This window comes from Callorhinchus milii, unplaced genomic scaffold, assembly GCF_018977255.1.
Source record: "Callorhinchus milii isolate IMCB2004 unplaced genomic scaffold, IMCB_Cmil_1.0 Scaffold304, whole genome shotgun sequence".
Lineage (NCBI taxonomy): Eukaryota > Metazoa > Chordata > Chondrichthyes > Chimaeriformes > Callorhinchidae > Callorhinchus > Callorhinchus milii.
In genome coordinates, this window is record NW_024705045.1 from 41,169 (window position 1) to 67,988 (window position 26,820).

The window sequence follows — 26,820 nt, forward strand, 5'->3', positions numbered from 1 at the left end:
CAAAACCCAAGGTGAGCGAATAAAGGTTACAGTACATCCTTCTGTTGTTGGTAATGTATGCAAGATGGGGCTGGTATTTTTAGGCAGGCAGTTGCATCTATATGCGGGCTCAAATCATGAGGCCCTCCCAATTTGAAATGCTCACTGCCACCAGTGGGGCCATGCAGTCTTCCCCCTGAAAAGGGAAAGCCATGGCAAGGTCACATGGCCCCCTTGGGTGGAGGGTGTGTAGGCCTCCTTTTGGCTAGGTTCATGCCACTCAGAAGGGCCCCACCGCTCTAATGGATATCCACAGATTGAACGATTATATAATTTCACACCAAAAACCACCATTCACCAATAAGTCACGTTGCCGTTACCACACTGCCCTTGCCACGCTCGGTGCAGGAGGCCACAATCGTGTTGAAGGCTTTGCAGCATGAATCTGGTAAATGGTACACTCAGGGAGGAAAGGGAGTGCCTCCCCAGGAGGGCTACGCGGAATGTCCTCCCATACCAAATAACGAGGACAATGGGAGAAAGGAGAGAGACATGTTGGGGGGGTGGCCTCAGTCTGCAGCCAGGCTCGTCGGCAGAGCAGAGGGCCATGTGACACTCCCCGGAGTAGCAGCTAGGACAGCTGAGATGTGCACGAGAGCCGGTTTGGGCCGGCTCCTGCTGCACTCAATGGCTCTGCATCGTGCCAGCTAGCCAATTCCACCACTGGCTCGTGTAGGCCGAGAGAGAGTATAAGTTTTACAGGTTTAACTAAAAGCAGTTCAAAGGTGTGTAGATACGCACAGTAAAAATAGGCATCCAATCCAAGATGGGGTATAGGAAAAGGTACTTTTATTTTAGATACCTGCAACGGAAGAAGCTGCAATTTGACAAGAGCCATTTCCAAAAATACATTTAAAGCCAACCCTGCACATCATTAGCAGTTCTGAACAAGTAGGTTCATGTGTAAAAAGACAAACAAGGCATTCATAAAGTCAGCTGTGGGGTCAACGTGTAGAACAAATTTAGGAACACTTGGGGAGGCATTTAGGACCCAAAATTGATGGAAAGTGTTTGGGCCATTTTACAGCTAGACACTTGAATTTCTATTTCACGATCAACATTGCGTTTTGGCAGTCGACACCATGTGTCGTATGCCACAACAGGATTGTGTACACAATGGATTAATGTAAAAGTTACATGTACAAAAAGCCGTTTCTACCAATTGGTTGCAAATGGCTTAAAATTGCAAAGTACCAGTTAGCAAATTTCAGACCCTTCAAATTGTGCAATTAAGTGCAGAAAAGCTGTAAGTGGCATTCAAACGTTCATGTGGTGCATATTTAAGTGGTCGTCTTCGAGTGTACAGGTTAAGTAGAGGTAGATTCTGAAAAACAGCGAAGTGAAGAATGGTTAGGGAACAAATTAAAAGGACATCTGGGGAATGTGCAACTTGACTCGAATGCCACCTTTCATAATTTACGTGGTGATAGAATACTAGCTATAAAAATTGCCCCCATAATTACCGACAGAGCTGACCAATCCTGCACGCCATGCATGGGCCCTAGCTTTGGCTGTATGGCAAACATTTTTTGCTCTACCATTGAAGAAAACCTTTCCATTTTAACCATGGTTGTCACTTGACCCGACTTCACTATGTCGAGTCTCAGGTGAACAGGCCCATGGACTGGTTGAGATAAACAATGGAGCCCACAAAGCGGTCGCTTTACGTCGAAATACAAGAAATTGCCAAGCTTAAAATGCAACATCTTTAAAATGCTGCCAGCATAAATATAAGTAAATTATTCATGGTCAAGTTTAATGTGTTGTACAAAAAACACACCAGCGCCCTCAAAGTTAAAAGCAAACATTGTTGTAATAAACAATTGTAATGTCAGAAAACACAATTTGGAACTTATTATATTTGAGATGTACATACCACTGCAAACGACACCAGCATCTTCACCATGAACGCAGTTGTGTTGCCCCCATGGCAGATGAGGACAATTTCCTAAAGAGGACTCGGATCCATTGCATGTCACATCATCCAACAAGATGGTGCCAATGCCCTGACCAAAGTAGGCATTCGATTGAGCAGAAAGAGCAGCTCCACAGCCGACCTTTCGGCAGACAACCTGGGCATCATTGATGCTCCAGTAATCGTCACAGACCGTGCCCCAGGAGCCAGCATAGAGGACCTCCACCCTGCCTTGACATGGGTTTCTTCCTCCAACCAGGCGAATTGCTGATTCTGGGAGCGATTGTTGAAAGTCAAAAGGTTCAGATATAAAATCACATGCTACCATTTGGAACCAACTTTCATTCAAGGATGCATCAATTACAAATTCTAAACTCACCAATCGGTTGAGATGTCGGCTGGCTTTTAGTGGGTGATGAGCTTGTTTGAGCTGCAACCAATAAAGCGAATGTTAAAATGGCGTTTTCCTTTATCCGAGACAAGGACAGTGAAATACACACAATAAACTGTCATTGCAATGCGACCTTTTAATACTAGACACATTAGCACTTAAAGTTTAAATGAAACATTTTGGAGATGTACACACCACTGCAAATGACACCAGCATCTTCACCATGAACACAGTTGTGTTGCCCCCATGGCAGGTGAGGACAATTTCCTAAAGAGGCCTCAGATCCATTGCATGTCACATCATCCAACAAGATGGTTCCAATGCCCTGACCAAAGTAGGCATTTGATTGGGCAGAAAGAGCAGCTCCACAGCCGACCTTTCGGCAGACAACCTGGGCATCATTGATGTTCCAGTAATCATCACAAACCGTTCCCCAGGAGCCAGCATAAAGGACCTCCACTCTGCCTTGACATGGGCCTACTCCTCCAAGCAGGCGAATGGCCGTCTCTGCGAATTAAAGAAATGTACACTGAATAAATTGGCAAGCTTTAATATAGACTAATGTGAGATCATAATCGGGTTTTTCCCCTTTTTCCTGCAACAAAATCAAATCCTTGTAAAAAGACTTCAGCTTTGTTGAAAGAAAAAAAAAGGGGGAAAACCCTATCATTATATTTTGGTACTGGCAAAGGAGGTCTAATGTAAATGAGCCATCATGTTCATGCTTTCCTAACGTTGACGATTTGAAAAGTAAAATTTTTTTTTAACGTGGTTGTTATGCGTATTTAGGAGAAACCTCCATTTTAAAAAAGTATGAATTTGCATCTCCATTTCTTGACAAATTGATACTCACCAGGGGTTGGGTTGTTGGCTGCCTTGTCGTGGTTGATGTACTTGTTTGAGCTGTAACCAATTAAGATTTCACTTTAAAAATGGTATTGAATTGAGACAAGTCAAGATACTGCATTAACTTTTGTAAATAAAAACAGCAAACCACCATTTAATTAGAAAATAACATTTGTAACTATTAAAACATTGAGATGTACACACCGCTGCAAATGACGCTAGCATCTTCACTGTGGCTACAGTCATGCTGTCCCCATGGGCGATGAGAACATGATGCCAGAAAGGATTCAGAACCATTGCATCTGACATCATCCAGCCAGATAGTGCCAATGCCTTGACCAAAGTAGGCATTTGATTGGGCAGAAATTGGAGCTCCACAGCCGACCTTTCGGCAGACAACCAGGGCATCATTGATGTCCCAGTAATCATCGCAGACCGTGCCCCAGGAGCCAGCATAAAGGACCTCCACTCTGCCTTGACATGGGCCTCCTCCTCCAACCAGGCGAATCGCCGATTCTGGAGAGATGGTGATTGTAAAAAGCCAATAGTTTATTATAGTACATCACATGCTACCATTTGGAATCAAACTTTGAATGCAGGACGTATCAATTTTACATCAATTACAAATTCTAAACTCACCAATCAGTTGAGAGGTCGGCTGGCTTGTGGTGGGTGATGAGCTTGTTTGCGCTGTAACCAATAAAGTGAAGGTTAGAACGTGTTTTTTTTTACCCAAGGCCCAGACAGTGCAATATATAATTATCTGTTAATGTAATAAACAGTATTTATTAGACGCATGAGCACGGCATGTTTAAATAAAAATCTTGAGATGTACACACCACTACAAATGACACCAGCATCTTCAGCATGAACGCAGTTGTGTTGCCCCCATGGCAGATGAGGACAATTTCCTATAGAGGACTCGGATCCATTGCATGTCACATCATCCAACAAGATGGCACCAATGCCCTGACCAAAGTAGGCATTTGATTGGGCAGAAAGAGCAACTCCACAGCCGACCATTCGGCAGACAACCTGGGCATCATTGATGTTCCAGAAATCATCACAGACCGTGCCCCAGGAGCCAGCATAGAGGACCTCCACCCTGCCTTGACATGGGCTTCCTCCTCCAACCAGGCGAATAGCTGTCTCTGTGGATTAAATACATTTACATTCGTAGTGACAAATGGGTCACTACGGCATCAGTTGCCAGCTACTGACAGGGGAACTGGTAATTTAGTAGCTCTCTGCAGCAGGGTACACGATGTTATGGAAAAGGTTCCTAGGGGAGTATTGTTCTGGTGGCTGGCAGTGGGGGCATTTGAGGACGTAGTAGCCAGATTGGCTGGCAAGGGCACGTGACAGGACAAAGCGAGGTGGGCCATTTAATGACAAATTCTCACCAGGGGGTTGAGTTGTTGGCCTGCTTGTAGTAGTTGATGTACTTGTTGGAACTGCAACCCATTAAGATTGCTCGTTTTAGAAAGTGGTATTGGATTAACCAAGTCTATTGTAGAAACATTGTATTTCATGCAACAGAAAAACATTACAATTAAATATAAACAAAAATTAGGACGTTGTATTATGTATTATAGTGTACCCACCACTGCAAATGACACCAGCATCTTCAGCATGAACGCAGTTGTGTTGCCCCCATGGCAGATGAGGACAATTTCCTAAAGAGGACTCGGATCCATTGCATGTTACATCATCCAACAAGATGGTGCCAATGCCCTGACCAAAGTAGGCATTTGATGGGGCAGAAAGAGCAGCTCCACAGCCGACCTTTCGGCAGACGACCTGGGCATCATTGATGTCCCAGTAATCATCACAGACCGTGCCCCAGGAACCAGCATAGAGGACCTCCACTCTGCCTTGACATGGGCCTGTTCCTCCAACCAGGCGAATAGCTGATTCTGGAGAGAAAGTGATTGTAGAAAGTCAATATACCACACATGCTACCATTTGGAACAAAACTTTCATTGCAGGACGTTTCATTTTTACATAAATTCAAAAGTATAAACTCACCAATCGGTTGAGATGTCGGCTGCCTTGTAGTGGGTGATGAGCTTGTTTGAGCTGTAACCAATGAAGTGAATGTTATAACGTGTTTCCTTCATCTGAGGTTAATAAAATCCAAATCAAATTTAAACCACCTTTATGGGGAGAATTTAAGTTAGTTTTCTCTCTCTGTCTCTGTGTTGTCTCTCTCGCTTGTGTGTCTGTCTATGTGTCTCCGTGTTGTGTCTGTCTCTCTCTCAAATTTCACACTTAACTTCCAATTTAGCACTCTTTGGAAGAACGTAATCAACTAGGTAGGGTGTTGACTGTTATGTTAGCCGACTCTCTGTGTTGTATTGCATTATATTTCTAAGTTTATTAGGTTTGTTTTTTCTCATTCATTCGTACCTGATGATGATTGCTTGTGTTACAATCTAAACGTCGAATTATATTATTTAATTTATTTTCTTTCACCTGACTTTACCGAAAGAACCAAAAAGTAATGCATTCATATATACAGTACTATATTTAATAAACTCTGTCATCGTAATGTTACCTTTATATATTAGACGCATTTTAGCACCTAAAGCGTTAAACAACATATTTTGAGAAGTACACACCACTGCAAATGACACCAGCATCTTCACCATGAACACAGTTGTGTTGCCCCCATGGCAGGTGAGGACAATTTCCTAAAGAGGACTCCGACCCATTGCATGTCACATCATCCATCCAGATGGTGCCATTGCCCTGACCAAAGTAGGCATTTGATTGGGCAGAAAGAGCAGTTCCACAGCCAAGCTTTCGGCAGACGACCTGGGCATCATTGATGTTCCAGCCATCATCACAGACCGTGCCCCAGGACCCAGAATAGAGGACCTCCACTCTGCCTTGACATGGGCCAACTCCTCCAACCAGGCGAATCGCCGATTCTGGAGATAAAGGGATTGTACAACGTTAATAGGTTATTATAGTACTAGCCTAGCCAAGGATGTGTGTATTGCAGTTAATCTGAAATGACCCACTCAATGATTATTTATGGGGGGGGGGGCTCTATGTGGAGTGACACACGGGACGGACATTATTGGCTCATTATAGTAATAAACTACCAGGAAGTATCTGGCACCATCTAGGGGAAAAATACATTTCAAAACTTCTAAAATATAATATACATCCACAAGTAGCAAGCTATTGTGAAAGCCCGGCGTTCCATTGTCCATATCAAAATAAGGTTTGAAGTCCTGGAAAATCAAAAAGAGCGTTGCAGGTAAATAGTTGATCTGAAAAAGGATTCTTAAAATTGTCGGTCACCTCGCACAATATTTTAACCCCCCCCCCAATATATATACACACACAATAGCGAGTAGTGTTTAGTGGCGATAGTGTTATTTACTGGCAATACAGCAGTATCTACCGACTGTACTATCAACCAACTACTAACGCGACAGTAGTATTATTAACCAACTATCCAGGAGTATCTCTGACTGTAGTATTTGCCAACCATAGTATTGAGTACTAGCTGTCACTGATAGGAGTGTAATGGTTGTAGTAGCAGGTATACAAACTCAATAATAGGACTAAATTCTTGACTGCAGGAATTCATAATCTTTTGTTCTTTTGATAAAGGCAACGTAGAAAATAGTGAAATAATAAATGATAGAGAAAATAAATCATGAAACAAAAACCACTAATGTAGACTGTAGCCTGGTTTTTAACCTCAGTGAGCATATTGGCAGTCTATAATGGTCATTAAATGCTTACTCAGTTTAATAACCATTACTACCAGTCTACATTATAGACTGCCAGTACACTCACTGCAATTAAGAACCAGGCCAGTCAGCATTAGGTGTTGCTTTCCATTATTTTTACAATTTTTCTATCTACTGACTTTACCTAAAGAAACCAAAAATAGTACTTTAGATGCCGTGGTAAGGTGCGCAGAGCCCCCTGGCCTCGCCTAGATTGCCCAGCCGGCCGAAGTGGCACCTTGACAGGCTGTGGTTGGGCTACCCCCCTCCCCCCACTCTACAGTAATAGTATCCAAGCACTATAACATTAGCATCTCTCGACCCTACCGTAGTAAGTTCAAACATTGGGGTGGTGGGCCATTACACTTTGAAGAATTCACTTCAGCGTTGTGTATTTTTTTTCGCTAAAGGAGTGCGTTGCTAGGGCAACCACAGCTCTGCTTTGGCCGCGCACGTGTAGTTTGGCACGCGCTGAGCGGCATAAGATAATAATTAGCACTAAAGTGTCAATAACTACTTCAAAGTTAACGGATGCAAAAAATCGAATAGCGCCGGCTCACCACAGGCTTGGTGCATGGTAACTGGCACTTAAAAAAATGTAAATCCCACGGTTCGCGAGCCAAATCTTTTGGAAGTTTTGTCCATAAACAAAAAAATGACGCCTATTAGGCAAGATATAATCACACATGCTACCATTGGGTACCAAACTTTCATTGCAGGACGTATCAATTGAAAACTCTAAACTCACCAATTGTTGAGATGTTGGCTGCCTTGTAGTGGTGATGAGCTTGCTTGAGCTGTAACCAATAAAGTGAATGTTAGTGTTTACTTTTATCCGAGGTCTCGACAGTGCAATATATAATTAAACTTTATGACACATGTGCATGTCAAGTTTAAATGAACATATTTGAGATGTACACACCACTGCAATGACACCAGCATCTTCACCATGAACACAGTTGTGTTGCCCCCATGGCAGGTGAGGACAATTTCCTAGAGAGACTCGGATCCATTGCATGTCACATCATCCAGCCAGATGGTGCCATTGCCCTGACCAAAGTGGGCATTTGATGGGCAGAAAGAGCAACTCCACAGCCGACCATGCGGCAGACGACCTGGGCATCATTGATGCTCCAGTAATCATCGCAGACCGTGCCCCAGGAGCCATTATAGAGGACCTCCACCCTGCCTTGACACGAGCTTCCTCCTCCAACCAGACGAATTGCTGATTCAAGAAAAAAGTGTTAATTGCATTAGAATTGCCACCTCACATCCATGAAGAATGTTCATATACGTGATAAAAATGTTGTCATTTGGTTCTCACACGTATTTAACACAGGAAATCCTTGCACATCGCGGTTTTATTTCGATTTAAAGCTTTCATGACTGCAGGGATTCATCTTCTTGGTTCTTTCGGTAAAGTCACGTAGAAGGGAAGTAATAAAATAATAAAATAAAACAATAAAATAATCTCAGTGAGAATTATTAATAAAATAATTCTCACTGAGAATTTTATTATGTTTTATTATTATTTTATACTTCCCTTCTACGTGACTTTACCGAAAGAACCAAGAAGAAGACATCGCGGTTTTGTCAAAATACGCGTTTCAGCGATACAGTTTACCCAATGAGGTGTCTATTTCGGACCACAATGGTGGTGTTCCATCTGTTTTCATCTTCGTGCCGACTAGTACTGCATCCGTTTAAAAAGGTGTGAAGGAGATCGATAACGATTAATTTACAAAATGTATACCACGAATGTGTTTTTTTTCGTGTAATATGTAACACACAATTGCACATTGCATCTAGCTGCCCTTCCGTAGAAGACGTTAGTCATTCAGATGGCGAGGTGGTGACCCATGACCGTTCACGTGACACTGTTAGGAACGATCTTCAGGCCGCCAATGGGAAGAGTAATGGAGACGGGTTTTGTTTGGAGGCGATATTGAAAATAAAGTATCCACAAGAGACGCGGTATCTTTTAGGATAATAGCAAGGGTGGAAATCTAGGCATTAGTTAAAGATAGAGGGGGTGGTCATTTCGAACTTGGTAACAAACCTATTTTTGCTATGAGGTGTATTATTTGTCGAACACGGTTTGAGCGACATGTAACCCTCAGCGAGTTCGAATACATTGTCATTAATCATCAAGCCGTCTTTATTCTTTTCACCGTCTTGGTTTTACTTTTCGTTTTGATCGCGTAAATATTAATGTGGCCAGACCATCATGGGTCATCCACATTTCTAAAATCAGAGGGTTACGCGAGTTTACCGAAAGAACCAAAGGAGTAGACCTAATTAGGATGATCTTTTGAAATGATAAAAATAATATTTTAACCGCCGGTGGTGATTAAATGCGAGCATATTCTTAGGTTTTTCGGCAAAGTCACGTAGGTAAAACATTAAAATTAATGAAAGTAAAAAAAAAAAATCACGACGTTTTACCTACGTGACTTTACCGAAAAACATAAGAATATGAATCCTTGCAGTCACGAAAGCTTCAAATCTAGAATAAATGCGAGCATACAACAGGTATTGCGAATTTTTTTGCACCAAAAACGGCCAGATGTGCAACACACGCAAGTTATGGCGATTAACTGTAGATAGTTCAACCAATAAAAGAGATCAATTGTAAGTTATACGAAGACATTAACTCCCCGCCCTTCTCTTCACACGCAATTGGCTCACAAGTGACACTACATGCATCCTTCCGTTTAGGACCGAAACAAGATTTCTCCACAATGCTGGCTGTCGCCTGATGAGGCTGGTTGTAATTACCAACGAAACTGTATTCAAAATGGTAAATGTGGGTTTATTTGCAATACCGGTTTGCGGAACTAGTAACATTGTTTTGTTTACGTAACAAACCTCACGAATTCGTTGCCAGGTGGTGGGTTTAACAAAACCATTTATATTTACATGACTGCAGGAATTCATATCCCGTGAAATCGAACATCCTTATGAGTGCTGTTTAGAGCGTGAATTGCACATTCTTTCAGAGTGGTGGATTGTATAATCATACCTTGCTGAGCCGTCACAGCCTGGATCGCGAGGACGAGGAGAAAAATGACACCAGACATGATGCCCTGGTTTTACTCGCACCTTGGTTTAAACAAAGACAAAGACCTCAAGTAAAGCCTTCAGACTGTTGGGCAAGCACTGTTACAGAGCACCTACAAAGTCTGACACGGCACAAGAGGGTTGATGGCCACCCCACCAGATTCTCATTTGAGACAGAGTCGATCGATGGAAGCCAGAACCAGATATCAGTCACTGATGTGCGTTTATCTACACGATTAACAAATTCATAATTATTATTTTAGTTATTGAGAGAAGTACGTAAAAAAAAATCACATTCGACAAAATAGCATTTACCATTTCCCCCGCATATAACCTGCAAAAATAGCGTTGTGTAAAACAAATCCGAGATAGCCCGCACGCATTCATATATTTAACGTCGTTACCGCAGCTTAATTCCATCATTAATACGAAGTTTACATGTGTAATACATTCCACTATCAATTGTTAACGTTAAAATAATAAAGTGCACAAAGAAAACAAACCGGAAACGAGCATTTTTAAAACAGTTAATAAGTAGCAAAAATATATACAATAAATATTGTATATACAATAAATAAAGAAAAAAAAGTAACTGGTAGATAAGCAAGTACAGATTTAGCACTGGTAGATTGCGCACTGCACAGACAATAGCGGCACTACGGCAACGCCATTGCCTCGCCCCCAACCTCTCCCGTCGCCGGTAAACAAAGTGCGTCCACTTCAAACAATTGTCGTTTCATTGTACAAACAATTCAAATAATTTAAAACGCGATAACATGCGCAATTTTAGTGCGAGTGGTTTATTCAGCAGTGCTTTAGTCAAATGTAAGTGTTGCATAGGTGGATCGTCCAACAATGAAAGAATTAAAACGCAAAATATTTCTGGATAGCCCTGCACCTCCATATACCCCGCAGGGTCTTGTTTGTATAAAAGTGGTCTACCCACGGGTTATATGCGGGAAAATAGGTAATCGATCCAATGATAAAATGAGATTCAAACTGCCATGGTTTGGTTGTCATAAAGCCAGGAAATCGGAAACCACTTGGGCTATCGAGTGTTAATTTAAATGGCAAGAGGTAGGAGTGGGAAAAAAAATGCACACTTTTGGATATCGACATCTCAGAACAAACTATGAATGATTTAATATTGATGCCAAATGATTTGTTCGTGGCTTGAGCTTTAAGTCAGGTAGATTACCTTAAACTGCATTGAAAAGCATAAAATTCTTTTCACCATCCTCGCTTAATTTTATGTACAATGAACACGATTGAATTTATTAAATGCTTAAATTTTACTTAGAATAGGGCTTTATGGACTGCATTGAATTCTATACCATTCACTTTCATAATGTATTTTGTACTGCACAGGTTGACAATGTGTTAGCAAAGCAGTTACGGAATTTCCTGAGGAGGAAATAGACCTTTTACGTCTATACAAAGGACATTGTAAGTTGATATGAGCGAAAAGGAGTAATCACTCAAGGCGATAGAAATACAAGGAGGTAACAATGCCTTTCAAATTTTAAATGGTCACTCATTTCGTACACAAAATACAGCATCCAGTCAAAAGACGTTCTCACCAGCCTTTGTTGCTTGTATATATATATGTGACACACACACCAAGAGCATGAGACACACATGGGTATTGCAAATTTAACACATTTGAAAAACTACGTTTGTTTAAAAAGGTGCCACTTTGTGCCGAGGCGATTCTTTAAGGCTTTGTTGAAGTAAAAATGTAGGAAATGCCCTTCGAGTGTATAATAATTATAATCATAGCTCGGATGCACTTTTCACGCAAAAACAAGTGGACAATGGGATAAATAGCTCGGTACAAAAATGTGAAAAAGCCCATTTCTCCCTCCCATGTACGCAAGTTACTTTATTACGTGCTGCATTATGTCAAGGAACTAGCACCTGGTTTACTGTACGATATACATGCAGCAGATTATACAGCCCAATAAGGTGCACGTTTGGTGCCAACAAAACAGCATGGCAACCCATGACACGTAACGTTTTTCGTGATGCACATTTTAAACGGTAAAGACTAAAACTAGTCGAATGATAGACAGTGCCACATTCCACCCACCACAACGCTCAACGTCAACATAAATGACCGCAATCGGCTTCTTTTTGTTAAGAGGAAGCCCTAAAAAATCTTACCTACCGCAATACCAGCACCCTAACACCACCGCCTTTCTTTCACCAACGATAGTGGCTAGCAGGGAACCTGTTCTCTTATAGCGGTTTGTGTCGACCTCGTTATACGGGAATTGGCTTCTAAGCGAGTGACCTGCGATTGACTCGTGCAATTAGTCCTGCAGAGAAGAGGCACGCGGTCTGATTGCAGCCACTTCATCTGCATTGTCTTCATTTGCGCAGGCATGAAAGCTTTGTTCAACATCAATCAACGCCTAATTCCTCGTGAGCCAGAATGTATCGCGTGGTCTGATTGTATTTCATGAACGTTTATTACATGGACATGCAGGCTTTGTTCTAATAAAACTACAGAAATTTGTCCAGATGTAATCCTAAAATAAGCACGTGGTCTGAAATTCGTTTGATGTTTATATTGACAGAGATAATGTCTTTAGAATAGGTTATTTGAGCCTTAATGAGGACGTGGTCTGACTTAATTTATGGTGGTTGGTGTAGAATTATAATCTTCTTCCTTAAAAGTCCGACATACAGACGTATTCACTCACGTTGTATTTACACTTTATTTCAGCTCGTGGCATCCACGGCACGTGATCTTGGGGCCGTTATTAATCAGACAATTTATATTATAATTAAAACATTAACATGTAATTTGTTTTAAATCTACAGCGTTTTTTTTGTTTAAGAGATCTATGTGTGAGGTTTATTTTATTGTTTAGATATTTTTTATCGCCTTGCGTTTCATGTTGATATTTGGGTCCATGTGTTTTCGGTTTAATTGTGACTGCAGTATACAGTAGACCGTTTCGTGTTTAACTGTGTTGCGAAATAAACTTCCAACGTTTATTGTCAGACTGAACCTGGTTATCTTAATCTGACGTTTATCGATGGCACGTCTCTTACACGGGTCAGGAAATCGACCATTACGACTGCATTGCTGCGCTTCATATTTTCTTTAGTTTTCGTCGTTTTAAATTCAGATCTCCCCCTGAATTGTAGACCTAGTCTAAACGATTGTTTTTGCTCTATTGTACTGCATTTACTGCCCAATTCCTTGTCCCGGGTACAATACAGTACTTATTGGGCAAGGCGCAGCAATTGTCGCCCTCTACCGGGACAACTTGGCAGGGCCCTCGAGACAATGTTGTGACATTCTGAGTCGATACACCTGTTGTAATAGGCGTAGTGGTGACAACGGATCGTGCTGCATTGACCCAATTTGAGGCCAATTTGGCGCCCATTTGTATAGTTTGCAGGGTTTTTTAAATCCTTTATATTAAGTTCGCTTGCTTGCTTGCTTGCGTGCTTGCGTGCTTGCTTGCTTACGACCGTGCAAACCTTTCGGTCGTTTTTTAACCCACTTCCCGTGATCCAATCGAGCTGACATTTTGCACACAGACTCGTTGTGCGAGACAATGTTCGTGAAAATTTTTTTCCAAAATTTTACAGTTTAGGGAAAACAAATTAAATATTTAATTACCAATTGTTTAATACTGCAGACAATAGGTGGCAGCCATCTCAAGCCAGAGGACGAGAGGACTCTAGCCGCCACGCATATAAAGGATTTAGAGTGAAAAACTTTGTTTTTACGGGTTATACTTATTTTGTTCTTCCAGGTCTCCGTTTTAAAACTATCAATCGTGTGTCTCGATGAGTCCTGAATTTAAGTTACTCTGCTGTCAACATTTATCTGTCCCAATGCTTTTTTCAACCCATTCTTAAAGGAGTTTCAACCCCACCATTTTGTTTTAAAGTTGCATTTCATTATTAAAAGGAATAATTGACAGCCAGTTTTTAATCCACGCTTAGTCGGCCCACAACTGTTCAGCTACCACTCGGATCACTGGGTCTACATAGCACTGTGCTGACCGCTCACCTCCATCCAGTCTTTGGCAACCCACCGTTGAAATGCACATGGAATTTAGTTCCACGCTGCACGCACCCGATGATTACTAAACACGCCTCATCATAGTTAATCGGATGCGACGATCTCCAGATCTGAGCTGTTCACAACCTCAACATAACACCGCTCGATGGCATCTGAACGAAATGTTAACTAATTTAAATACTGTGATATTTACTCTCCAACAAACACCTGCGGCACTGAAGCAGTGATACAAGTTCCACGTTAGATTCCGGGACACTTTTATTAATTGGCTGCGCCGGGTGGAGGAGGGTTTACGACACAGCAGGTTGACACGACGGAACCTAAACGAACCGATTGCCAATCGTAATGTTGGTCGTGACAGCCTACGTATAAAATTGGTCACATCTACCACTACTACTACTCCCATATTAGCATACCTGTGAACCCATACGTTGAGATTTATAAGGGTACAGAATGACCTAAAAGGTCTGAATTGGTCTGTAATAATCGTAACTTAAAGATTTCGTGACTGCAGGAATTCATATTCTTGGGTCTTTCGGTAAAGTCACGTAGATAGGTCACATATACGACCCTTGACTTCGTAGTTTTTGTTATTTTTGTTATTTTCTTTGAACCTATCTACGTGACTTTACCGAAAGACACAAGAATATGGTCTGTAATAAAATAGGGCACTGATAAGGGGTTGACAGGTATGTATTAGTCTTCAATTGCATGAAACACATGATTAACAAACTCGCTTCACAGAATCGACGTAAACATTTTGAAAACGATGTACAGCGTTGCCTATAAGTTGTACGCTTTGGTGAAATACTGCGTTGCTTGGGCTGAATGACTGCGGTCTTAGCGTGAGCAGGGGGGGGCCTCGCTGCAATCATTCATTGTTTTGCTCAAAAAAACGAGTACTGTAAAAACCCAGTCATAGATTTATTCACAGATCCAATCAAATATGTATTTAGTCATTTCTGGTTTCAATTGAGATCCATCCCATTTTAACTCACTTATCCTCCGCCATTCCCAAGTCAAGGGTCGTATATACTGACCCAGTAGCATATCTTGAATTGTAAGCATCAATTTCCAATTTTCAGTGACCCAAGAGTGAGCAAAAAGTTGGAGACCACGTTTATTTCGGAAGCATTCTGGCTGGAGACCAGTGAATTGGTGGTGGTATGGGGGGCTATGGCTTGCGGCAGTGCATGCAAGCTGTGCATGATCGCCGTGGGGAGGGAAAGCCAGCCCAGCCCAGCCAGCCGAGGTTCCTCCTCTTCTTGCCCGTGACAAATGTCCACTTTGACGCTAACTACTTACCAAGCCCGCTGCCGCAAGCCGCATTCTACACGCATGGCACGCACGCACACACGCGTCATGCGACACAAGCGTGGCAAGTTACTGCGTTTGTGTAAACACAAATAGAAGATACAAATAACATTTGCTTCCGACCGTCAAACGCATCGTTTTGTGAGTTGAGCAATATTCTTGAAGGTCCCCTTGGACTCGTTCCCTATAGTCGGGTAGCTGGTTAAACGACATCAATTAATCGCACAGTCAATATAAGCTCAAATGTGGGGCAATTTGTTTTGTTCAATTATACAAGCCGCGGTGGTGTATGTGAAGTTACCCGTTCACGTTTCCTGCCTTTAAAGCAGCCTTTAAAACAGGCATGGGGAACCTTGTGTTTCTGCCAAGGGCCATTTGATATTATTTATAACACTTTGCGGGCCATACAAAATTATCAACTTAAAAATTAGCCCGTCATATTTGGTCAAAACATTTAATTAACTCGCCCCTAATGCGATGACTGGAACTGCTTCTCTTTGGCGAGGCGTGTGGTGTGATGTTAGCTGGCTATTGATGATGTGTTGTTGTTGCTTCGCAACTGCTTTTCAAAGTTTGCTCTGAAATTTATTGAATTTCGAGTCCCGCCTGCGGTTGCTTTGGCAGGGCCAGACCCACATTATTTCGTGGGCCTCATACGGCCCGCGGGCCGGACGTGCCCCCCCCCCCACCCCGAGGGCATGCGGCCGTGCCTTCGAATAAAATGCACCACCACCACCCCCTCCTCCTCTTCTTCCATTCCCTTGAGAGGAGGAGGAGTGGCTGGGGTTGGGCGTGGGAACGTGAACCTCCTCCTCCTCCTCTCGCCGAGTGATGCTTCTTCATCTCAGGATTGCATCATCCTGAAAACGGAGGTTTGGCAAAGACTCGCGCGATACGGACGAACGTACTTGGTGGGTAAGGTGGCACGTTTTTTAAAAAAATATTTAACATAACCCTTCTTTGTTTTATCAGCGCCTGCGATTTTGTGCGTTGCGGTCGAACTGTGAAACTGTGGTGCTAAATAAAGAAGCAAACGATGCATGCTAATCATATGTCCGATCAAGTAGAAGGTGCAGTAGTGTTTACACGGCGTTGGTTCAAGCGAGACAACTCAAAAATTGTTGGATTGATTCAAGCAAGGCTTGACTGCTGATGAGACACTGGATGTTGAACCCGCTCGGGTCAACGCTGTTGTTGTTATGCACCGCCAACAAGGCCGTGAGGCCTTTGCGTTGTACACATTGGGGATTATTTTTTGCTCTTGCAGAGACAGATATATGAAGGCGACTTTCTGCTATAGTTTCTTTTTTACTATAATACAACGAGGTGAATGCTTTGTTTAATAGATGTGTACGAGTTAATGAGAATTCGTGATATTGCATTGAAATGGTGTATTGTGTATATACAGTATTTCTGGGAGAGGAGGGGGGTGAGAGTTAGCGTGTCTATTGTGGGGTTTGTCATCGCTACACCATGTCAGTTAAAGTATTTTTAGTCATGGGCCAGAGAAGCCAAGACCTAATATTGACTTCAGTGGTGTTGAGAAGATGATAGGGGGTGGAGCCCCCCCCCCCTCCTCCACATTTGCCTCCACTCCCTATCAAGCGGGCAGCCCAGAGTGAACACTGTCACGATTTGCTGTGTTGCATAGCCTCTGTTTACTAATTAAAGGCAAGTTGATCTCAACAGGACCAAGGACTGGGAGGAAGACATTACTGCCCTTGGCTCCAACTAGAAGACAACCAGAACAAATATTTTGCAGCGTTTGGATTGCCCTATCACCTTGAAACGCCAAAGGATATGTCCGTTCAGTTCGTCGTTTTAAACATCTGCAAGTATGGCAGAGCACCAGCAAAGAACTTGCTGCTGAAAGTGGAAAAGGGCAAGGAAGCAAGACATAGTTTTCCTCTGCGCTTACACTTCACTTCATCGAGGACGGTTTTGTGGACAATTTTGGTGCCTGGAACATTGGGGATGAGGTCATTCTTCCTTCTGCTGAAATCATGGCCAGAAAGGTACATAAATGCAGTAAAGCGGTTTAAATTGTGAGATTTATGCATATATAGTGCTCTGTCAATGTTTTAAAATAATGCTTGTTTGCAAGGTTCAGTGCTTTTGAATGCTGTTATTTGATGCATTTTAAGAAGCATATTAGGCCATATAATGCAAAATGTATTATTTATTAATCATTATGGTTGCTGTATTAAAATGGACGCTGTGTAAATTGCAATTTGTTATGAAACGAAACGATGATCTTGGACCTTATGAAGCAAATTCGATTACAAACAAGTGGAACAAATGGGGAAGCACAATCAGGGGCATGTGTCTGCTGGCTGTGGCTTTTTGCAGTCAAGGTACCGACCACATGTGAGAAACGTGGGTTGCACAAGCCAGACAGGCGTACGATCGACCAACGAGGACCGCTATGCCTTGTCAGAGGTCTCCAACAATGTGCTCTGCTTGGCTGTGTTTGATGGGCATGGAGGTCCCGCAGCTGCCAATTTCTGCAGCAAATACATGGCCAGACACCTCCGGTGAGTACTTTCCTCCACAGGCATATATACATGGGGTGTTTGTACCTACCATGAGGCTTGCAGAACCCACGTCCTTATTTATAGAGTTCGCTGGTTGACAGCATCAGAGCTATTCATGGTAAGGTCATTTTGCACTAGGTATCCCAAGCTGCTGACCAATGTAAACACTGTGCCATTAATAGGGGCACAGAAGATAGGCTTTCAAATACACAACGTTGTATTGAACATTTGTTAAATCTGTGTATCTGCTGGACATTACTCAAGCAATTAAACATGGAGTGAGTGAGAGGGTGTTTAATGATGGCGTACATCAAAATGCCAATAGTGCCACCATGTGGAATTAACCAGAACCTATCTAACATGTTATATATTCACGAAATAAATAAAGCATGGTGTTACAGATATGAACTGCACTACAAGAATTTAGTAACTATTGGTATTACAAGTAATTGACTTAGTAAGCATGAAGCTAATGAAGAGTGTTTAATTACAAGTGTATGCCGTGCTGCGCTATGACCCGAGTTCGATTCCTGCTCATGGCCAACACCAGTGACAACTATCTGACCTGGTTCTGGGCTTCTAGGTTGATTCAGCCTCAAATGAATACCTGGTGCGGTGTATAAACATCGCCACTGGGGAGACAAAGGCGGCCTAGCATGGTGCCGACTACCCACACCCTTGTGCCGTGCTGGCCTTCATAGGTGCTCCCCAACAGCACTTGTCCCTACAGTATGTTAAGGCAATACGGAGGATCTTTGTCTTTGTACTGCACATATAATGTATGTGTGTTTAAACATGTATGTTTTCAATTAAATGTGGCATCCTGTTCCCCATTCCCCGCCCCCCCATCCCAAGGAAGTACCTTCAGAAGGAGGACAACTTGGAGCTGGTTTTGTCTAAGTCCTTTCTGGCGGTTGACCGGGAGTTTACAAGACGTGTGACTCTCTCCCAAGAAGGTGTGGTAATCTAGCACCCTGACTTATTGTTGACGTGTGGCATCGTTAAACTAATTAACTTGTGCTTCATTAGATCGTAATAAACCTTTACAATGTTTATTTCACACCTGAAATTAAGTAAAAACTCGGAATGTAGTGTGTGTAGCAAAAAAAAACTATCTGGTATAAAGCATTGATTTCATAAGTGTTTTGTGCACTTTGTAAACATACAAATAACATGCCATGTTTAAAAACCTTTATCTTGACGTAAACTGAAATTACACATGCAAATACACTGAGGAAATATATTAAAGTAGTGTTGCGTTGCTCAATTGGTGCATGACATAACTGGATGGTGTGTGATTTGAGCCATACCAAAAATACCTGAACAGAAATAAAATCCAAGCAAAATCGTAAAGTTATCTTTATTTAAACCAGGTGTAATCCCATTGCAATGTTCGTATATTTAACGAAGTTAAACCTTAGCTATGTATGTGGGATACATTAATTGAAGCATTTAATGTATTTGAATTTATCTTACGAAAAGAGTTTTAAGTATATTGACAAATTTTACATCAAATGCAATGACATTTGTCTGTGTGCTTAATGCATAGGCATATATATGGAGAGAAAAATAACTTGAGTTTGAGGTCACAAAAATTATTCTTTCAAAATAATATATTTCAAGAGGGGAAAAAATGCCTTTTGAATAAAACGATTTTATTTCTAATCAATCTCGGCTACAAAAACGTCTAAACCGTTGCATTCAAGCATGTTTTGAATTTACAAAATACAAGCAATGCTTTGTGTTCTGCACTCTACTTCAATGTGTGACAAAACTAACATTAACAAAGATGAATGTATACTTTTGTTTTTTCGGTAAAGTCACGTAGATAAAAATTAAAATAAATTAAATCACGAAGTTTCGGAGGCAACACAAGCTTCCGTCTTCAGGTGGAACCATCACAGCAAAATTGCTGTATCAGGTGGATGGTTCCACCTGAAGACGGACGCTTGTGTTGCCTCCGAAACTTCGTGATTTAATGTATTTTAATTTTTTACCTACGTAACTTTACCGAAAAAATCAAAGAGTATGAATCCTTGCAGTCACGAAAACTTCAAATCTAGAAAGATGAATGTCTGAACATGAGAGTGGTCAAGTTCCACATTTATTTTGCTTGAGCCCTGGAGTGTGAACTGCTCACACGACACTTGACGTTAGCTATTTACAAATTTGCTTGGTGTTGAACTGGGATCATGAGCAAAACGATTTGCTCATAAGCAACATCAAAAATATCTTGCAAATGATACGATGCAGTATTTAATGCCAGTTTCAAATACATTAATATTCATTGCATTTAATAAAATCTCTCAAAGCAGCGGTAGCCATAAAAAGAGACACATTTGTGTTTCCCAGACCCCAGGTGTGTTTAACCTGAAGCAATGTGACTAATTAAGGTTAAACCGTTATGAGGGGTTAATTTATCTGTACGTCTTCCACATTGTGATTTACGCAAATACATGGGTTCCTTGTGCCCTATCATTCCAATTAGATGACTCATTCATGTGGATGGCTCGCAGAACCTAGCATAGCAATTTAGTGTTAATGTATAGTGTAATTGTGAACATTTGCTATGGCTGTGTGTGTGTGCCTACAACATGCTTCCCATTTGCTCACTGCAGAATGGCTGTGAGAAGCAGCCTCAGGCTACAGTCCTGATTCGAGGTTTCCTGGACCTCTGGTAACAGACAGTTTGGGTTGTCTCCTCATATTTTCATTTTCTTAAAAATAATTAATGTACGATTGTCTGTACATGAATTAATCCTTGCTTTGTAATATTTTGCTCGGTGGAACTAATGCTGATCAGTTTGTTTTTTACTTAATTTTGTTAAAATTATCTCTACAGTACATTATACTTTTTTAAATATTGTGATTAATAACGTATAAAACCTAGATACACGATGCAATAGTGAACTGATCCTATCAAGGATTATCGATTATATCAAGGTAAAATGTTTCAATGTTTTACCAAATTGAGTGGGAGTTATAATTTTTTTAAATTGGTTCAATAGCAATATAACATTTATCTAATCGGTAAGTTAGAACCACATGACCACGTCGATAGCCTTACTAGAAAGACAGGGCAGCGACACAGTGAACAAGGAGTCACTAACCAACCACAGAGAGGGTAGCTCACGCCTTTACGACTACCACAATTATATGACTACCGCAACAAATATATGAATACTACTGAAACTACGACGAACACAACCACATACATAATGATGTGGGATGCTTGAATTTTGATGGTAAAAATATATAGACCTATTTATATTTACAGAGATTCGTAGTTAGCGCTAGGTAGTTTTGCCCTTGATTGCATAGTATTGCATAGTATTTTACCTTGGACAATGTCTTCAATGGAGTGCAATCTGGTGCAGTCTGATAGAACCCACATTGCATCGTGTATCATATCATTTGAATCTGGATTTTTTTTTGTCTTTCAAACGTTGAAAGGAATTCACTAATGTATGAACTTTATACTCAATACAGTTAATTTCTTCAACCTGTACTTAAAGTTTCCTCCAACATAAAAAAATGGCATCCATAAATGTGTGCCAGTGAGCAACTACTTGGTCTATAAACAGTTCTATTTATTTATGATAACACGTTAAGCTTGTTTGAGTGAAATGATAACGCATGTCACTGTGTGTTGGGAAGCATGTGGCTTGTGTGCCTGTCCTTGCAACCCTGTCCTTTGCGCAGTCTCTGCCAGCTCAAGCAGTGCTGTCGCGGTCGGATGCCCTGTGGGGCTGTGTGCCACGGGACAGCTTGGAAGCTCCCCTCGAAGATCTTTGCTCTCACATTGGGCTCTGAGCTGGGCTTAGTAAGCACTGCCGGAAGGCATCGCTACCAGGGGTTCATTTAAAAAGGACATACTGCTGCCCTGTTAATATTGTGGCTGTTCTTCCACTCTTTTTCCACCCTCGTAGTTCCTATTCTTAGGTTTTTTTGGTAAAGTCACGTAGGTAAAAAATTAAAATTAATAAAAGATACAGAAAGCGTGCTGTGACGGTTCCACCTGAAGACGGAAGCTTGTTTTGCCTCCGAAACGTCGTGATTTTAATTTTATTTTATTTTATTTTTTACTTTTATTAATTTTAATTATATTTTTTACCTACGTGACTTTACCGAAAAAACCTAAGAATATGAATCCTTGCAGTCACGAAAGCTTCAAATCTAGAACCTCGTGGTTCCCTTTAGTTATTCCCATGGAGCAGTCCTGAATGGTAGTCATTCGTGGCTTAGTGCAGACAAGTCAGTATGGCCTGTTAACTGAACCCCTGCCCAAGTATGAATCAAACCTGGAAGACAAACGTAGTGTGCAAACAAATGATTGCAGTTCGTAACACAATTTGTTCTTGTGTCCATCATTCTGCAATAATATTTCTTCTCTATATGGGGTATAACAGCGGTGTTTGTAAAACGTACTTAATTATATTTAGATTTCATGTCTAATCACCTAATCCTTGGTAATCAACAATTCTATCACGTGAAACAAACACTGCACCTCAGAGCATACATGCGCCCTTAAAAAAATTGTCTTGGTATACATATTGATATGACAACCACGTTTATAAATGTTAAAAGTGCAATGCTGTATGACTTAATGAATAGGAATGTCCAAACACGAAGTCATGACAAACTTGAGACTTTCAAGCCTGTGGTTGCTATTCCTCCTAGTCCACACGTGGGCCCACAGTAATGCGATGGCAGTTGGCGGATGAGCAACCGTTGACCTCGCTTTGCTCTATGTCCTTTAGCGGAGCTGCTGAGGAGCGGAACGACGGCCACCGTGGCATTGCTGCGTGACGGCCAGGAGCTGGCAGTGGGCAGCGTGGGTGACAGCCGCGCCGTACTGTGTCGTCGCGGCAAAGCCATGGGGCTGACGGAGGATCACACTGCCCAGCGCAAGGACGAGAGGACTCGGTGAGGGCTGCCCACCCAACGCTCGTCACTGCCACCGTTAATTTAATTGTGCCACGCCGGGGAACCTGATTCGCATTGGGATGGTTGTCAGTTAAAATGCTGGTCAAGCTTTGGCGTCATCATGCTTTTTGGGGGTTGATATATTTAGTGCTATTTTGTCATCGGCCAAGAGTGGGTTTCCTATGGAGAGACTGGCTTCTATAGAAATGTCGTGTTTCCTCCAATGATCCAGGACTGCTCATAAACATAAGCAATGACATTATTTGTTTGAATATAGGGGCACACTTGCTTTTAACTGTGTTGTGGAGTGATCATTTATGATCTAAGTCTTTGTATGTATGTTGAACTTCTTTCGTACCGTACGCAGCCAAAAATGCTAATCGGAGATGCGGGGGAAAGACAACAAACTAAACACAAACATAAGTTCTTTGGCTATTTTTCCCCTTGTTATTTAATGTACATATTTTCTTATATATCCTTGTAACCCTTGCAGGAGCTCCTTAATCCACCTTTCAGTCCCCTTGTGGTGGGCTGTAATGAATCTGGATATGCATTGCTGTGTTGCAACCGAAAGCTAAATGAGGCCAATTTGTAATTTTTTATATTCCTTCTTAAAAGCCCTCTGTTGAAGTACATCACAAACACGTGTTTTGTTTGCAGAGTTAAGGCGTGTGGAGGGTTCGTGACCTGGAGCACCACTGGCCATTCTCGCATCAATGGCACACTGGCCATGACACGCAGCATCGGAGACATTGCTCTCAAGCCCTACGGAGTCATTGCCGACCCTGAGATACAGCAACTGCAGGTACATTGAAAATATGCATCAAATAAGCCCATATGATGAATACAATTCCAAAGTGATGGTGTCTTACATAATATAATACTGGTAGGAACCTCCTGGTTACACTAGCCCACAGCGGATTATTCTGTCCGTCCGTCGTGCATCCAAAAATGGGAGGGGTGGGGCTGGGTGGAGAGGGGGTGGGTGGGGGGGGCTCGGTGGGGAGGGGCTGGGTGGGGAGGGTGGGGAAGGGCTGGGTGGGAGGGGGGCTGGGTGGGGTGGGGCTGGGTGGGGAGGGGAGGGGCTGGTCACCCCGTGGTGCCCTTAAACGTTTAACCTACTCACGCCGGCATGTGCCCGCCCTCACAGTCGGCCATATTTGCGGAATGCACCACGCCGCCGTTGACCCTGGCCATTGACCGAGCAACCCAACGTTCCTACCAGCTCCCTCCGCAGGAATGTGTTTATAATGTATTTTCTTATATATTATTTTAACCCTTGCAGTAGATCCTTAATACACCTTTGAATAACCTGCGGGTGGGCTGGAATGTGGATATCCATATTGAAACCCATATAGGGAGCATGGAAGTACAGATTAAGTGTCCCTGATGTGGGGGAAAGCTTTTAAAAGTGGTCAAACTGAATAGCACTGGATTGTTTGGGTTCAAGCATTTATGTACCTTAAATTTTAGTATCTCATTTCCAGTAAAGTTACATGTGTTGATAAAATGAATAGTCCGTTTCTGTTATCATTGGGAGGTTATGGAGTATACTTGCCATTGCAGCTGAACCATGAAGATGACAGCTTCCTGGTGCTCACCACTGACGGCATCAACTATATCATGAACAACCAAGAAGTGTGCGATGCAGTGAGCAGTTCGCACACTCCCGAGGAGGCTGCCCACCTCATCACCGATTCAGTATGTGCAGGACACCAATTACAGTGGATATTAGTAGATTGTTTCTCACCTATGAAAAATTTATTTTTGCATAACATTGGATGGAACTGCTGTTTTCTCTCATTGTGACTGTCAAAATGGGCACTTTTTTGCAATTCTAACCCTGACCATTTTATTACATTGCTTTATTTATGTGCTTGCGTGGCTGAGGCATTTCCCAATAAGCGATATCATGTTATGCCCCGGATTACATTTATGTAAATGGTTAAAGCTCGTATCTGTTGCAAAAAACTGAGTAGAGTATCACCTGGAGTTTGTAATTAAGCAGTAGATTACAACAGTACCATCTGTTGCCATTGGAGAGGTGATGCAATTCCAAAAATACATATCCAGTAATTGTTTAAAGAAGCAGCTGCAATTCTTTCCACACATACAGCAGTGCGACAGTAACTTTCCCCATTGTTCCCCTTTTTAACTCTTGTACTTCAAAGCACCCCCTCTGTTAAAATGAAAAGTACTACTCGTATAATTTCCTTTGATCATTTTTCAAATGCAGAGCTAACATCTCGAATAGCACATTTCATGTAAAAATGTGCACAGTATATCTTTAACCTTGAAAACCTGTTGGTCTTGACTGCGGGGTGGCGTTAAACTTATCTTCTCTCCCCTTTCTCTTTCGTTTTTTTCTCTCTCCCATTTTTACAACTCCTTCCCCGGTTTCCCCCATTCCTTGTTATTGTGGTTGTTCCGATGGCCTGGGGTTGGGAGTGTATTAACATGTGGCTCCAATGTCGATAGTGGAGTGCATGTAACGTAGTTATTTAATATTTGCAGGGTGTGCATATTGTTTCTTGATGCCCTTGGATGTAAATAAAATATAAACGTTGTTAGCCTTTTATAAAAATGCCAGGCATGCCTTGTAGAGACTCTTGGACTGTGCACACAGTTATACTGGACTTGTCCTTCACATATCTAGTAGTAAAATACAGCTTCCTTTTGAATATGGCTTTGTTGATGTTGGCAGTTCTTAAAGAGATGCATTCCGTTTGCAGGCACTGCAGTACGGCTCCGACGACAACGCAACGGCTGTGGTTATCTCATTGGGCGCATGGAGGAAATTCATCAAGGTTCAGACACATGCCACGTTCCTCCCTAGAGTTGTCTCTGGTGGGCGCTGGGCATGAAAACAAGAGGCCCACGCTGATTAGCACCATTACAAGCTAAACCAAATCCACATCAAGATGAAATTTCCTTTAAAATACGTGCTTTATAAACTATATTTGAAAAATAAAGCAAAATTAACTATGATATAGCACGAACACATGCTATCTCATAGCTAAGTTTTCCCAAGTACAATCAACAGATTAACCAAAATGTAGTCTATTCTGGGTTTCTGTATGATTTTGTACTTGGAGCAGTGCTTGCTTGATAGGAGTTGACAGTTCAAGGAAGATATTCATCAAACCGTTGGCTTACTGACTTCGCCAAACTTTGGTACTCTGCCTTATGAAACTGCATTACTGAACATCTGTGAAAAATATGCTCATCAGATTTCACCAGAATAAATACAGATTCTGTATTATCATAGATTGTAACCATAAACTTACGAAGCAGAATGCAAGATTACCAAATAAGACCGTTGTGTAGTTTTATTTTTTGCCATTTATTATATCTCAATTCTGTGCATGGTAAAGGTTGCTATTTAAACGTTACCTTGAACAAGGTTCGCTTATTGTGGTACATTAAGTTTTTTGAAAGGGCCACTTACTTCACACTTTGGTGAAACTAATTTTAAATATAGCATTTGTAAATAATTGCAACATTTGTCCAGAGTATATTTCCAAGCAGTTCAACCTTTTGCTAGTTATCATATTAGAACTCTCTCGGATATTAATTTGGGTGGTGTGATAAGATTACATAGTTTTAGTTCGTTAAATGTTAATGCAGTGGAACAGTTGGTTAGCGCACTGCACTGTGAACTCGGATACCTGAGTTTGATACCGGGCCATGGTTAACACCAATGGCAAGTGATAACCGATTCAGTAGTTCTGGACCCCCCTCCCCCCAACCATTCACCAACAAATCTTGAGAATCCTGACTGACACGAGACTTCATCCAGGAGTGACTTGACAATCGACTATTATTTAGTGTTAAAAAAATGAAAATAATACACACGTACAGGTATGTCTATATACTTCTCTACAGTATCATTTACCAGTTCACCTGGTATCTGCTTTAGTCTGTGTACATTGGTAAGAGGTGTTGCATTGTACATGATGTTCAGCAGCATTGTTGGTCTGAATTTTTATTTTGAATACTGT

The 26,820-nt window shown here is 41.7% G+C and overlaps 2 protein-coding genes across 2 annotated transcripts; one reads left to right on the forward strand and one right to left on the reverse strand.

Moving 5' to 3' along the window:
* Positions 1-913: 913 nt before the first annotated feature.
* Positions 914-10,020, reverse strand: LOC121852000 (deleted in malignant brain tumors 1 protein-like). The gene is given in 13 exon segments (XM_042346116.1): positions 914-975; positions 1,916-2,275; positions 2,541-2,852; positions 3,396-3,707; positions 4,031-4,342; positions 4,796-5,112; positions 5,812-6,124; positions 7,689-7,737; positions 7,863-7,939; positions 7,942-8,016; positions 8,019-8,165; positions 8,565-8,633; positions 9,963-10,020. Coding segments are annotated over 13 exon segments (2,463 nt in total).
* Positions 10,021-14,814: 4,794 nt separating this feature from the next.
* LOC121852001 (protein phosphatase 1K, mitochondrial-like) lies at positions 14,815-25,683 on the forward strand. Its single transcript, XM_042346117.1, has 8 exons — positions 14,815-14,837; positions 15,131-15,209; positions 17,709-17,893; positions 18,749-18,849; positions 22,654-22,819; positions 23,480-23,624; positions 24,386-24,520; positions 25,552-25,683. Exons 1-8 carry the CDS (start codon positions 14,815-14,817, stop codon positions 25,681-25,683), a joined length of 966 nt encoding a protein of 321 aa, XP_042202051.1.
* Positions 25,684-26,820: the final 1,137 nt, after the last annotated feature.

Coding starts and splice junctions, on each gene's coding strand:
- LOC121852001 (XM_042346117.1), top strand. CDS start 14,815: ATGTACAGCGTTGCCTATAAGTT. Junction 14,838..15,130: donor TACAGCGTTGCCTATAAGTT/GTACGCTTTGGT, acceptor TCCAATTTTCAG/TGACCCAAGAGTGAGCAAAA. Junction 18,850..22,653: donor TGTGACTCTCTCCCAAGAAG/GTGTGGTAATCT, acceptor TATGTCCTTTAG/CGGAGCTGCTGAGGAGCGGA.